A 13658-nucleotide genomic window follows, 5' to 3' on the forward strand; every position below is an offset into this window, starting at 1 on the left:
TATTGGCATTAAGAAGTCAAACAAAATGTTGCTCATGTACAACTGAGGCTTTATGAAAAGATGGCAGAGAGGCTGTGGACACATTTGCCCAAAGCAGGCCAACCATGTTCTGTAGCTTCTGTGGAAGAGGCATCCTCAAGCAGATCGCACCAGGCCCCTGGCAGGGAGCCCTCGCCAGGGCCGCCACACTCCTGTGCCCTTAGGACAGGTGCCTTCCTGCCACTCATCTGCAGGGATGTCTTCCTGGGGTGAAGATGCTGCTGCTTATCAGACTATCACCTGTGGCCTGCACTGTACCATTTCCGTAGAAGAAGGCCTTGTGTCAGCCACTTTGTAACTAACTCCTCCTCAGGTATCTACTCTTCAGCTTCCTACAAGAGAAAAAAAAATCCTGAGAGTCTTATGGTGACTTTAAAATCAGTGACTTTCGATCCTTAAAATTACAAAGTCATTGATGTGTCCTAAACATCTTTAAGCTACCACACCAATAGTATTGTTGCATCTCTCAGTTTAGCTGCCTAGGGAGTCACCTCATTTTGAACATGTCTTTCCTCAGAAAAAAGGCCAGTATTTTATATGATGAAGACAAAGGCTTGGGGACTTCCCTGGCGGTCCAGTGGTTAAGACTTCACCTTCCAATGCAGGGGGTGCGGGTTCTATCCCTGGTCGGGGAGCTAAGATCCCACATGCCTCACAGCCAAAACACCAAAAAAACATAAAACAGAAGCAGTATTGCAACAAATTCAATAAAAGACTTTAAAAATGGTCCACATCAAAAAAAAAAAAAAAAAGAATACAAAGGTTTAAGTAGAGCTGTATTCGCATTCCTAGCAAAGACGAGACTCTCACGGACCGAGGGCCTAGTAAAGCAGGCCCATGCCCACCACCATAGGGTAGAGGGGTCACTTAACTGGGGATCCTTGCACCCCTAGTGATGAAATTCGTGGGTTCTGTAAGCCTTCTGAAATCATATGCAAAATTGTGGGTGTGTGCATTTTTCTGGGAAGAGCGGCCATAGGTTTTATCATTCTCAAAAGTGGTGTGACCCCAAAAGGTCAAAGAACCATGGAAGGAGTCCTTCAGAAGCCCCTTCCCAGCCATCTGCTTTACCTAGATCCTTGGAGCTTTTAGTTTAGGGGTAATTCTAGTCCCCCTGATGTGCCGCAGTACCCCGACTCAGTTTTTTGTGTTCAGCTTCTTCTGGCAGGATCTGTAGTGGCTTCATGCCAGTGGCTTCCAGGACCAGCTCCCTGGGACTCCCCACTGCTGCAGTTTTCACTGTCTGTTGTTTGTTGCCCTTCTCTTCTTTCCCGATGTTGCAAAGTCTTGTTCCTAAACCCAAAATTCAGTTAGTTGAATATGCCACCATTTTGATGGGATTAGACTTGACTTGTGTAGAACTGTATTAAGGATCACAGAATCCCTTAACTGTCTGAACCCTGTTTCAGTCATAAGCGAGGGTGGAGAGCAGCATGACTGCTGGCATGAATCCTGGCCCTCTAGGATTGTTAGGTTAGTCTCAGACAGTAACCTCACTGCCTGTAACTAAAAGGAGCAAAAAGTTTGGAGGGCGGACGACCCATACAAGGGGATTCTTAAGAGGTAGAGCCTCAGACCAGACTGTGAAGCATCAGTACTTGATGGCAATCAAGCACAGTTAGGAGAAGCAAAGCGGCACATTTTCTTAAAAGGATACAAGATCTGGAGGGGAGAGAAGAAAAGCTCTGGTATTTGCCATTGTTTCTAGCCCAGGCACACACGTCGTTTTACACGCTTCACCTCACCAGTTCACCTCGCTAGTTAGTGTGGCGTGCAGCACTCCATCTGGGATGGGGGCTGGAGATGCCCCTTTCTCCACGCCCCATGCAGGCATACTCTCCATAGCTTTGGGTGCAGAGGTAGGACCTGGCAGAGGGCAGGCTCACTGATTCTCATGGTTCAGCTCCAAGAATTAACCTTTGCCCAGAGCATAACAAATGATCCAGTACCTAGAGGAAAGCCAGGCCAAGTACCTGAAGATACTATATTTCTCGTTATAGCCAATTATTATAATGTATTTGGGTGCGGGGGGAACTTTAGAGTGGATCTGTTTAAATATGGTGATGCGGGGAGAGAGGCTGAATGTAGGTGTGGGTGCCTGGGTAGTGGCGATAAGAGCGGTGTATGCTTGGGGCCAGGGGAGATTTGTTTGGCCTCAGTCAGGTTTAGAACCAGTCTGGATAGAACGCCATGGAGCAGGCACAGGCATGGGAATGCAGGCCTGGAGCCTGGGGCAGGTCTGACCGCCACGGCCTTCTGGTTACCCCACTGGCATTCCTCTCCCTGAGACTGGGTCTCGTGCCACCTCAGTTGCTGCCCCAGAGACTCCTCCCTGTTGGAGAGATACAGCTTTTCTTTCTCCAGTCTGTGCTGAAGCAGGAGGGCAGTGGAAGCTATGGAGAATTTAGCTTGAAAACTCTAGACTTTGGCACCATTTTCTTTATATTATCACTTGTTGGAGGGCATACCGTGTAGAAACAGCTGCTTCCAAGCAGCTTCTGCCAAGGCCTTTCACTGCAAGGAAAGAGGCCCAGGAACACCTATCCCTGCTCCCACCTTTATATTTTCAATACAAGGTGTCCTCTCAGGGAGGGGAGGAAGAGCCCAGCTGGTCATAGCTATAGATTCTCGTCCCTCTACTTATTTCCCTCTCAGAGGTGGGGGAAAGATTGCACACCTCGAAAGCCAAGGAAGGAACCCTCATCTAAAATACAACAGCAGCCAACACATCCATCCCTGCCCACTCCAAAGCCCAGGGGTCCAGAGGAGTCCCCCAAGAAAGTTTCTCAGTGTAGAAACAATTTCTCAGCCTCCTGGAACTGAAGACTAATAAAGGCCTTACTCCTGGCGTAAGATTAAAATCCTCGTGGGCTGAGAGGTCCTTCTGGTTGAGCAGCTGTCCTGAAAATAGGGCAATGGCTTCCAATGGGGACCCACAAAGAGTCCCAGTGTGGGCAGTGCCTACAGATCCTTATGCCCTTGGCGGTGGTATTCTGAGGAGTCTCCCTGCTCCAGAGTGAATGTTCATTTAGTTCACTGAAGGTTGAATTGTCAGCGCAGGGCCCCAAGAATCTAGTCTAGGGCTGGCTTATCCAAGTCACCTCCTTCACAAAGCTCTGCCAGCTGCCTTAGGCATCTGCTCTTTCTGGGCCCCACTGGGAATTTAGATAGCACGGCATGAGGCATATCAATGATACACTGCTCTAAACCTACAAGGGCATGTTGCTTGGGTAGAGAAGTTTGGGGATGGCTGCAAGTTGCCAATGACAATGACACTGCCTCCCCTCTCAGTGGTAGAGTGAGACGCATAAGGCTGTGCCTGGTTCCTCCCGCTCTGACTTCCTAAGGGGCCCATCTGGAGAGTAGGGTCCAATGGCCAGTGTTTAAAGACCTGTTTCTGAGCTTCTCAGGGCACTGAAAGACTCCAATCAACACCTGGAGGCATTCTGACTGTACATCTAGAGAAAAATCAACGCCTCCAAGGAAAACGAGGGAGGGGAGGGTAGAAATGGACAGTGGCAGAGTCTTGCCAGTAGAGACTAGTGAAGAAAGAAAAGACAGTTGTCAAACAGGGATGCAAACCTTAGCACAAAGATCAGCCCATCCTTTCTTGTTAGGTTTCCATTTAATCAATAAAGCCCGTGTTTCCCTCTTATCACAGCCCCTCCTTCGACATGACCAAGTGTTACTTCCAATCCCAGCACAGCGGACATGTGCATCAGATTCCTGAGAGACACCTGGGAGGGAAGGGAGCAGGGGGCCTCAGCCCTGCCTTAGGAAAAGGTCTACCTGGCTTCCTGGGATGCGGCTCAGACCCGTTTCTCCTCCAGTACCTCCATTCCGGCTGGCAGAGGCCACCCTGCCTCCTTGGAGACTCCTCAAGAAGGATGGGGGCCGTGTTGCCTGTGCTGTCCACCAGCAGCCTCTGGGGAAGGCCCATCTCCAGCTTGTTCTCCAGATCCTCTTCTTCAGAAGAAGAGGAGGTAGAGGAGGAAGAAACAGCCATGGGAGCCTGCACTGCTGCTTCTTCCTCCTCAGGATCCTCAAGGGGCAAAAGCTGTGCTGTGGGCTTCAGCTCCGCCTGTAGATGCTCTCTGGCTGTGACCCCTGAGGTTATGGTTAGAGGCCACCAGGTGGGTCCGGCCAAGGGGCAGCAGCAGAGGCAGCCCTGGCCCAGCAGCTGGCAGCAGGCATGCGGGTGGCAGGGAGGGCACAGGAACGGAGTGCTCAGAGGAAGCCCGCCGGTGACACATCCAGCTACCGGCCCCACCAGAGAGCAGCAAGGGGCCCAGAGGAGGGGCCTGGGGTGCTCCGTGGTGAAAGGCTTGTGCAGCCTGTCCACAGCCTTCTTCCAGACGGCTGGGGGCACCCACCTGACCCCTCCAAGCGGCACAGGGGCTGTCCTGCCATTCCAGAAGTGAACAGTAATTTCTTCTTCTTTGGATGCTACATAACAGAAAAGGTCACCATTTTGTTACAGCCGCCTCTTCTATATCATGGGATAAGGGTTCTCCTCTCCCCAGAAGCAAAGCCTCATCACAGCCCCTCTGCTTTGCTTCTGCCCGTGCGCACCTCTCCCTGGAGAGCCTGCCAGGGACATTCCTTGCCTGCCCCATGTTTACCACCCCTTCCTGTGCTGCCATGTCTTGGTTTTCACGTCAAAACCAAGCTGCATCCTCAGGTGGGGGAAGGGAAGGAGAAACCTCCTTCTGTCGCTTCTCTGAACACAACGATGCTGACTGGCTAGCCTCGCACAAGGGGACTGTCCTAGTCCCTGGACAACTTGGTGGGGGACCAGTCATGAGTACTGGTGTGACCCCAGGATAACCTCACCACACCATAGGTTAAGTAACCAACATAGACATAGTAGCCTTGGGCTATTTTTCCCTGATAAAGAGTATTTTATAATCTGAAAAATATGATTTGTCTATGTGTGGCCACCCTCAGGACGAAGCTGCAAGTGAAAGGGTAAGGATTTTTTAAGCCTCTAAGACCCCTAAGCTGAAGAGACACCCTTTGCTCTCTCCTCAGCCTGATCACCAGCCTGGCTCCTGGGGACTGGGAAGCCAGAGCAGCTCCCTTACCTCTCTGGGGGTCTCTTGCCTCCAAGCCCAAAACAACAGTGCCGGGGCCATAGCGCTGTTGGTCTGGTCCCCAGAGTGCCAGCACCTTGTCCCCAAGTCGCAGTGAGTATTCCACGGATGGCGAGAACTGAATGACATCTTCCTCCAAGACCACGCTCTGCCGCTGGGCTGGCAGCCCTGGGCATGTGACAAGGGGAGCCTCAAATTCCACCAGCAGGACTCCCTGCCTCTCCAGCTGTGCGAAAGAAAACACTCAGAATAAGAGCTGGCATTAGTAAGTACTACAGGGAGCACCAGGTTCCCTACAACGCCTGGGGCCAGGCCCCGGGTCTCCCTCCCGTGCGGCAAGGCCCCATTAGGGAAGGGGCCGGGCCAGGTGCTGCCCTGGAGCCCATTAGGGCAGAGACAGGCCGGCTGTGCGGCGGATGCTCTTCCCTCTGCTTCTTGCCGTGGCAACTCTTGTTTATCACTTCTTGCCTTTCCTGTCCCGTGCTCTTCCTTTTCCTGTTTTGTTTTTCTCCTATCTTTATATTTGGCCTGCAATTCACAGGAGTAAGCTGGGTCCTCTGGATCTTTCCCCAAGCACACCCCCTCCTCCCAGCACTCCCAGGAAGTGTTGTCCCTGTGTCCGCGGCCAGCCAGGGGTGGGGTATCATCCACAGGCCCTCTCGGGCGAGGACAGGCTGGGGCTGTTGGAGCAGCCCTCTGCACTGCCATTACGTCCATGAGGGGAGGCTGGGCAAAGGAAGCAAATGAGCAGCCTGGCAGAGAGGGCAGGAGAAGTACTAAGCTAATTAAAAGAACAAGCTTACAAATTGACTTTTATCAAACAACTAGACAGGATCTATATTTGAGCAAAACCCTGTTAATATTTCATACGAAATTACATATTAGTTACTTGAATATGACAAAATGACTTTTGATTGGAAATTCTATAACTTATATATATTTTTAGATATCACACTTGTTTCCCTCTATGGATCCACATTCACAAAGTCTGACTCTTTGTGGGCAGAGAAAATCCCAAAGAAGTAGCCACCAAAGTAAAGCACAGGCCTGGCCCCAGCATGCGGGTACCGTGCTCCTGTGTGGAGGGACACAGGCTTACATGAGGTACACACGTTTTGCTCCTCTTTCCCTTAGGCTGGCGCCCATAATTTGACACACTGAATTTTCCTGAACAAAGTGCTTTTACTGTATATTTTCTTCACTGTTATGGATTGAATAGTTTCCCCACCAAATTCATATGTTGATGTCCTAGCCCCTAGTACCTCAGAACGTGAACTTATTTGGGAATAGGGTCATTGCAGATGTAACAACTTAAGACAAAGTCACACTGAGTACGGCTGAGTAGGGTGGGCCCCTAATCCAATGACTGGTGTCCTTACAAAAAGGGGAAATTTGAACACGGACATGCACCCAGGGAGAACAGCATGTGAATATGAAAGCCAAGATCAGGGGGATGCTTCTACATGCCAAGGAACACCAAAGATTGCCAGCAAACCACCAGAAGTTAGGAAAGGTGCATGGAACAGATTCTCCCTCGCAGCCCTCAGAATCACCAACCCTGCCAACACCTGGACTGCCAGTCCCCAGAACCGAGAGACAATTTCTATTGTTTAAACCACTCAGCTTGTGCCACTTTATTACCCAGCCCTAGCAAATTAATGCACTCACTGACATTACGTTTTCACTTCTGCATCCTGCCCACGGAAGATCTGTGCTTATCCAAGAAACTGAACTGCTGGGCACACACAGCTGAGGCATATCAGGTATGGCAGGGCCACCCAGAGGAGCATATGGGGAGATGTTGGGACTTACGGACTTGCCTCGGGAGCAGCCTTTATCTGAGCCCTGTAATAAAAGCCACCTGCTTCCCTTCTTGCCAGGACCCATGCGTCCGCAGCATCTCCACCTCTTCCCAGCCAGCCAGGCCCCTGCCATGCTGGGTCAGCAATGTGGAAACACGGGTCATAAGATGCATATCTGGGAAAAAGCAAATGGAATTAGGGAGTAGAGAAAACCAAGCCCTAAAACCATCAAGAAACACGTTTCAGAGTTAGATCTGAGCAGCGCCATGGTGTGTGCATGACATATAAGGCAATATGGAACAGAAATCCATGTAAAGAGTGGCAATCTGTGACTTCCAGTAAGATAAGGTAAACTACTGGAAGGGGCAGAAGGAGAGGAGAGTGAAGGGAACCGTCGTTTGAGGATTGGGAATTGTTTCAAGGTAATCAGGGTGGGATTAGCCTTTATATATTCTGGTTATGAGTGCTGGTCTGAGACTAGACAGCAGGCCAGGAAAGACTTCCAGGAAGGGAAATCCTGAGGCGGTGTGTGGGATTCCACGAGGAGGCGTGGAGGCTTGGATGGTGATGCCAAAGGAGCAAAACTGCAAGAAGGCTGAGCACTGTGGGGTAATGAGAGAGGAGGGGGTGTTTGAGCACGGGAAGCACGGAGGAGCTAAGAGGCTGTGAGACAGAAAAAAGGAGCAACTAGTTCTGGGAAATTTTGTGGACAGGACCAAGCTGTAGGGAATTGTTGAGTCAGGGTTTGGGTTTCTGAAAAAAAACTGTTTACTTTGTGGGCAAGCCCGGATACAGGGATGCTTAACTCAGGCTTTGAATGAGATGGTCCACACAGGCGAATCAAGAAAGGGGCTAAAGGGTTCAGGCTGGCATGTCTCTAACCTGGGCAGACTGACTTGAATAGCATGGACGTGAATCCCTGGGACTTGCACAACTTGTATGTGCTTATAGGCTGAGGTTCCTTTCCCCTCTTGTACTCACACTGTAGACAGCCAACTAAGGATTCCATTCACAAAAAGCCAGGATAACTGAGGGATACTGAGGGAACTTGAGGAGGGACCTGGAGACCTCACCTTAGCAGTTGGTAGCAGAAACCCTAATTTCTCATGTAGTCCCACGGCAAGTCTCAGAGCTGATGGTAAAATGAGCTAGAAGTTTTATAACTGATGATGCCTGACTGCCTTCCCTCACACATGCCAACTCTGACATCTGCCACTCCGCTAAAAGGTGGGATGAAAGCCAGGTCAACCCTTGATGTCACTGGGAGTGCAGTTTAGACTAGGGGAATATTAAACCCCAAGCAACTCAGAGCCCACACGGTAAAGAACCCTTTCGGCCTTCCCAGGAAGCAAGCTCTCTCCCTCCTGGGCCGTCTCTCCCACCATCTAGAACCAGGAACAGAGAGGAAAAAGGAAGCCGAGATCGATACCTGGTGAGGGGGTTCTGCCAGGTGAGCCAGGGTGCTTGGGAGGCGAGAGGGCAGGCGAAGGAGAAGTCCCAGGGAGGAGCAGTGCCGGCCCAGGCAGGGGCCTTCAGGGTTGTGGCCACGCTGCAGTATTTGGGCAAAGGCATCCGAGGCCCTGCGGAGGAGTCCATGGCCCTGGGAGAAAACACCTGAGAACAAGCGGCACTATTATCGGAGTTGCAGCCCACAGCCCAGGGGAGGGCGGCTGGCCGGGGCTGGGCTCAGCTCTGCGGTTTGCGGCCTCTCTGCGGCCGCACCCGGTCCCACCGACGCGCAGGGTGTCCCCAGAATCACCTGTCCGGGGAGGCTCAGCTCAGGAAATAGGGGAGGGGTTGAAAGAGCAAGAGCTGGGATTTCAGAGAAGGATTTATCTGTAGTAAATCCTTCACAGCCTGCTGGCTGCGTGCTCACTTCACCTCGGTGCTTCAGTTACCGCCCAGGAGATGAGATGTGGAAAGCACCTGGCATATTGAAGTAGCTCCACATACGTTAGCTTTTTTCCCCCCATCTCCACCCCAGTTGTAGCGACTTCGGGGGTAAGACCACACGTCCCTTCGCAAATCCTAGTCCTGGTGACAAACTGACCCCTAACCCAAGCCACAGACTTCCCTCCTAACCCAGTCACCTGCGGGACTAGACCGAGCTGAGAGCCCAGGGCTGTGGCCTCCGTAGACGTGCTCAGAGGCGACAGCTGCCACCCAGGGCCCGAGAGCCCACTCCGCTGGCCCAGCCCACCACGGCCCTGTTGAGTCTGCTCCTGCCCAAGTCCGCAGTTCTGACCCCAAGGGGAGTTATCACAGCCTCAAACTCCACCTCAGCCGCAGCCCCTTCCAACGGTTGGAGTTCACGACCTCAGACCAACTGACTCCTGGTTGCCTAGCAGGTTGCCATGGATGCGAGCCAGCTGGGCCGAGGGAGTGTACTGAGCATGTGCAGAGAGGGGGCTGGGGCTTTGGGCCGCATGCGCGGGGCGAAAGGGTAGCGGGTAGTTCTCCGCCTTTCTGGGGAGGGGGTGCTGGCGGGAAAGGCCAGTGCGACCTCAATTCCCCAAAAGCTCGGGCTTCCCCTCTGCCGGAAGAGTCCGTCACGGTACGCAGACCTCACGGATCCCAGGAGAGTCTCGTGCGGGAGGGAGCTGGTCCCACAGGGACTCAAGGCTATTGACCTGCCTTCACCCGGTTCGGGCAGGAGGCTGGAGTGGAGGGAACCACTGGTTGGCCTAAGGACTCTAAGATAGAATTTGTCTTTAGTTTAAAAAAAAAATAACCAAAAGTGTGGGCATGTTTGTCTGTAACAGACAGGACTGCTGAGGAGCAGAGGTGTAATGATCACTTGGGGTGGTGGGAGTGGACAATGGGGACCAAAGGAACAGAAGTCTAGATTCTGCTCTCATTTGAACATCCAGAGGAGGAGGCTGCTATCTGAGGCATCTGACGGTCATTGTGCACCGGCTGTGTGCCCAGCACTGTGTTCAGTGGAGAAGACCAAAAAAGTATGCAGGGACATTTGTGGGTGTCTCTACCACATCCATCCCCCCCTTCCACCGGTTCCTGTTTCTGTTGTGGCTCTGTGTGGTTAGGAGAGGCTGACTGTACCCCCCGATTCATGTGTGTCCATCAGCACATTACATCCCCTGGCCAGTAGGGCATGGGCATGTTCCCGTGCCTCTGGAATCAGAATAAATCTCAAGACTTTTGTTGGAAATCCTGGGTTATAGACATTCTTTTTCCTCCTATACATAAATAAGAAAGCTTGAGGTTCTGGGAGCTTCTGAGTCTTTCTGGGACACTGAAGCTATTCCCAGAGAGGATAGACCTAAAGAAAACAGGTTCTTGGTGACAGTGTTGAGCCCTGCCTGAAGGCGGCCCTACTGCTAGAAGCTAAGGTGTGTGAGCCAATAAATTCCCTTTATTGGTTACACCAATTTTTATCAGAGTTTTGTATCGGTTGCAACCAAAAGCATCCTAACTGATGTCTACCCTCACAAAGCTTAACTTTGCAGCCAGGAGAACGACTGTTACCCTAAAGGCTGAGTGATTTGGTGCACAAAGTTAGAGTCTAAGAAACACTAATTAAGTCTCTGGCTATGAGAGAAGGATTCCTGAATGAGACAGGTGGGATTTCAATGGTGAAAGGAAGAAGGAGAATATTCCATTCCGTCTTGGTAGGAAGCAAGAGCTCAGAGAGAAGGATGCATTTGCAAGACTGTGATTTTCTTTTTGGGGTGGAGGGAATGGGGTGTCATGGGAAAATCAAGTGTGGATATTTGGGAAGGGGCCAAATTGATGGGAGCTTTGAAAACCAAGCAGATAAATGTCAACAATGTCATAGTCAAAAGGAAGTTGTCATGGGGCTTGAGCAATGAAGTGACATGAAATACTTTAAGAAAGAATATCAGAGTGATGATAGAACCAGTTGAGAACAGAGCCCAGGAGGCCACGGAGTTATCCAGACACAATGTGACAGGATGGGAATAGGAAAATAACACCACCAAATATTTCCTGATGCCTACCTGACTTGAATCACTTTGCTGGGTGCTAGGAATATAGGATGAATAAGACTGGTCCCTATCTTCAAGGAGCTTAACATTCTACTGAAGACACAGATAGGTGTGCAAAGATAGCAGGAGTAAAGATAGCAGGATAGGAACGGCAAGGAAATATGTGTTCAAAATAAAGGAACAAGTAATGGCTGTGGTGGAAAGACTTCACAGAGAGGTGACAGTGGAGATGAATGTGATAGTGTGTTGGAAGTCCTGTCTGGGCTTGGTGACAGAGGGGACCTGGGAGTTAAGGAAGAAGGAAGAGCTGAAGCTCATCATAGGAACAGAAATAGAAACATTTTGAAGGCAGACTCCAAGATAGGGGACGTCACTGTCCTTCCCACATTTTCTGGCCTGGAGAACCTGAAGAATGTTGATGTCATGGGCAAAAAAGAAAACAAAGAGGATAATAAGTTTTAAAAATAATGGCTATGAAAACATTATGTGTTTTCATAATGTTTCACATAATGTTTTCACATAATGTTTTCATTATGTTTCACAAGCACTGTTAATACTGATAATAAACATAAGGGGTAGCTGCTTTTCCTATAATTCTCATTCTGTGGATGAAGAACTGAGAAAACACAGTGGGGATGCAGCAGAGTCAGAATGTAAATGGAGGCAGTTTGACTGCGGAGCCTGCCCTCTTAAGCGCAAACTAAGCTACCTGAGGGTGTCTGCTGCATGCAGGAAAAAGATGACTCTGAAGTAATTTCAAATGACAACAAGGTTTTGTTAACTACTTTTGCTTTAGCCCCAAGATACTTCCGCATCATGTTATGAGTGAGGTATAGATTTCTCGCCAACCCCAAATAATAAAACCCACCAAACTTTGACAAATCCAGGGAGGTTCATTGTGATTGCTTAGCATGAAGCGTCTGCAAAGTGCAGTACAGGCATTGAATAGTCATTAGTCTTACTTTACAATACTTTTGTGAGTTTCTCACAGCTGAGACTCTGGCCAAGTGTGCGAGAAGGGCAAGGTGAGAGATATAGAGAATTCTGGGGACTCCTGCTTCCCTAAAGTTCTTGAAAGAAACTACCAAAGCTTAAGAAGCATTTTCTCAATCTACATAAGATAACGTTTAGTACATCTGAAACCCTGGTAAGAAATATCCAACACAGCTTAGCATTTGAACTATTATCTGCTCACCCAGAAACTCCATTAGGAAAACTATCAAATGATGTAAGGAACCACATTTTGTGAAATTATTTGTTTCTATTTAGAAACACGGAATCAAATGATTCTAAAAATGGGGTCAGTGTGGCGGCTGGTGGTTGCCATTATGGAGGAAACTTTCCTGGGGTTATTCTTGGCCTCAGCCTCATCAGGGTACAGAAGGGACTGCAGGTAATTAATGTACTTGATCGCGGCTCTGAGGGTTTCCACTTTGCTGAGTCGTTTCTCCAAGTACTGCTCTGGCAGATGATGTCGGAGCTGGGCATAGCCTTCATTGACACATTTCACCCGCTGCCTTTCCCGCTCATTCCTTTTCTGGATAAAGGCTGGCCTGTAGGAGTATTCACACCTTCTGTAATTTGGATAAGGCATTGGGAAGGAGAAGGCACAGGGTTCCCCATAATCTTCCATGATCAGAGAGTCACTGGAAAAAGGCAGCAATGACAGGTCTTCAGAGTAAGGAGATGGCACCGGGCCCTCAGGGTACAGGTGGAACATGATCATGGGGTCCAGATAGATGGACCTGGTCAGTGGCAAGTGGGTGGAATCAGTGAAGACAGGCAGTTTGTGTGGCAGATTGGAGTAGCTTCTGTTGTCCATCATTTCCTCTTTAGCCTGGAAACAGAACCAAGTTTATTAATTTGGCCAGATCAAAAGAGAACAGATATAGACAGAGATCAGAGACTTTTCTGCTTTGATGAATAGTTTCTGAGCTCATTCTGAAAACTTGATGGGGTTACAACATTCTGTGGGTAGTAAGGGAGAGGATTTTTGATGGTACACAGAAACAGCATGAAATAACATTGACTTGCCTTGTGAGAAAGTTATTCCCTTTCAGTTCTCTTTCAGTCCTTATGATTACAAGGATATATCTTTAGTCTGATGAGAGTGTGTTTTCCATACTACTAGAATGCTTTCTAATCCTCCTCAGATGGAAGCCTTCAACAGGAATAGTATCTAGCTAGAATCTAATAATATTTTACTATTAATTTCTATTTATTGTGAATTATACTGATTTCACATTTACAGTAGTGATACAAAGTCTCTTTTAAAAATAAAGCTACTTGAGTAAAAAATGTAAATTGATTTACAGAAAAATAGTAAGTAAATAGCAGTACAGGTGGAACACTAATATAATGAATATTGTGAAGGTGTATGCAAATACTGACGTTTGGGAAACACTGAAACACCACAATATTCAAATACGTGTTGGAGAAATTACAAACTAGTTAATGATCATGCAACCTCACAGGCATAGCCTTCTTAAATGATACCTGATATGCCTTGGGCAAAACTGAAAATAAAAATAAGAAAGGAATCATTTGCTCTTAAAAATTCACTGTAAGATTCCCTTAATGAGAAACTCCCCTAACACATTTAAAACATGGTCAATTTACATATTTTTACTTAGAACTTTAAATATATTGAGTAAAGTACATCTGTATTTAGGTTTTTTTTTTCATGGAACTTAAAGTATTATACTCCAAGACGTCTCTTATCAACACATTCCCTTCTTCTGAATAGGCCTGCATCCAGC

General features: G+C 48.9%; 2 protein-coding genes across 2 annotated transcripts; both read right to left on the bottom strand.

The window, feature by feature from the left end:
• Nucleotides 1-11: 11 nt before the first annotated feature.
• Nucleotides 12-9213, bottom strand: C8H11orf16 (chromosome 8 C11orf16 homolog). The gene is made up of 7 exons (XM_036862301.1): nt 9025-9213; nt 8364-8548; nt 6953-7109; nt 5124-5358; nt 3829-4485; nt 1111-1332; nt 12-371 (listed from the first exon to the last, which is right to left on the bottom strand). Exons 2-6 carry the CDS (start codon nt 8528-8530, stop codon nt 1145-1147), a joined length of 1404 nt encoding a protein of 467 aa, XP_036718196.1. The 5' UTR covers nt 8531-8548; nt 9025-9213; the 3' UTR covers nt 12-371; nt 1111-1144.
• Nucleotides 9214-12061: 2848 nt separating this feature from the next.
• On the bottom strand, nt 12062-12779 carry ASCL3 (achaete-scute family bHLH transcription factor 3). Its single transcript, XM_036862011.1, has one exon. The coding sequence runs from the start codon at nt 12722-12724 to the stop codon at nt 12179-12181; it is 546 nt and encodes a 181-aa protein (XP_036717906.1). The 5' UTR covers nt 12725-12779; the 3' UTR covers nt 12062-12178.
• Nucleotides 12780-13658: the final 879 nt, after the last annotated feature.

Source organism: Balaenoptera musculus, chromosome 8, assembly GCF_009873245.2.
Source record: "Balaenoptera musculus isolate JJ_BM4_2016_0621 chromosome 8, mBalMus1.pri.v3, whole genome shotgun sequence".
Taxonomy (NCBI): Eukaryota; Metazoa; Chordata; class Mammalia; order Artiodactyla; family Balaenopteridae; genus Balaenoptera; species Balaenoptera musculus.

Bases quoted from the DNA above. Each gene is read 5' to 3' on its own strand.
- ASCL3 (XM_036862011.1), bottom strand. From the start codon at position 12,724: ATGATGGACAACAGAAGCTACTCCAATCTGCCACACAAACTGCCTGTC.
- C8H11orf16 (XM_036862301.1), bottom strand. From the start codon at position 8,530: ATGGACTCCTCCGCAGGGCCTCGGATGCCTTTGCCCAAATACTGCAGC. The intron at 7,110-8,363 runs GTATCGATCTCG...GCTTTTTCCCAG, and splicing joins TGGCAGAACCCCCTCACCAG to ATATGCATCTTATGACCCGT. The intron at 4,486-5,123 runs GTAAGGGAGCTG...TCTGTTATGTAG, and splicing joins GGCAAGAGACCCCCAGAGAG to CATCCAAAGAAGAAGAAATT.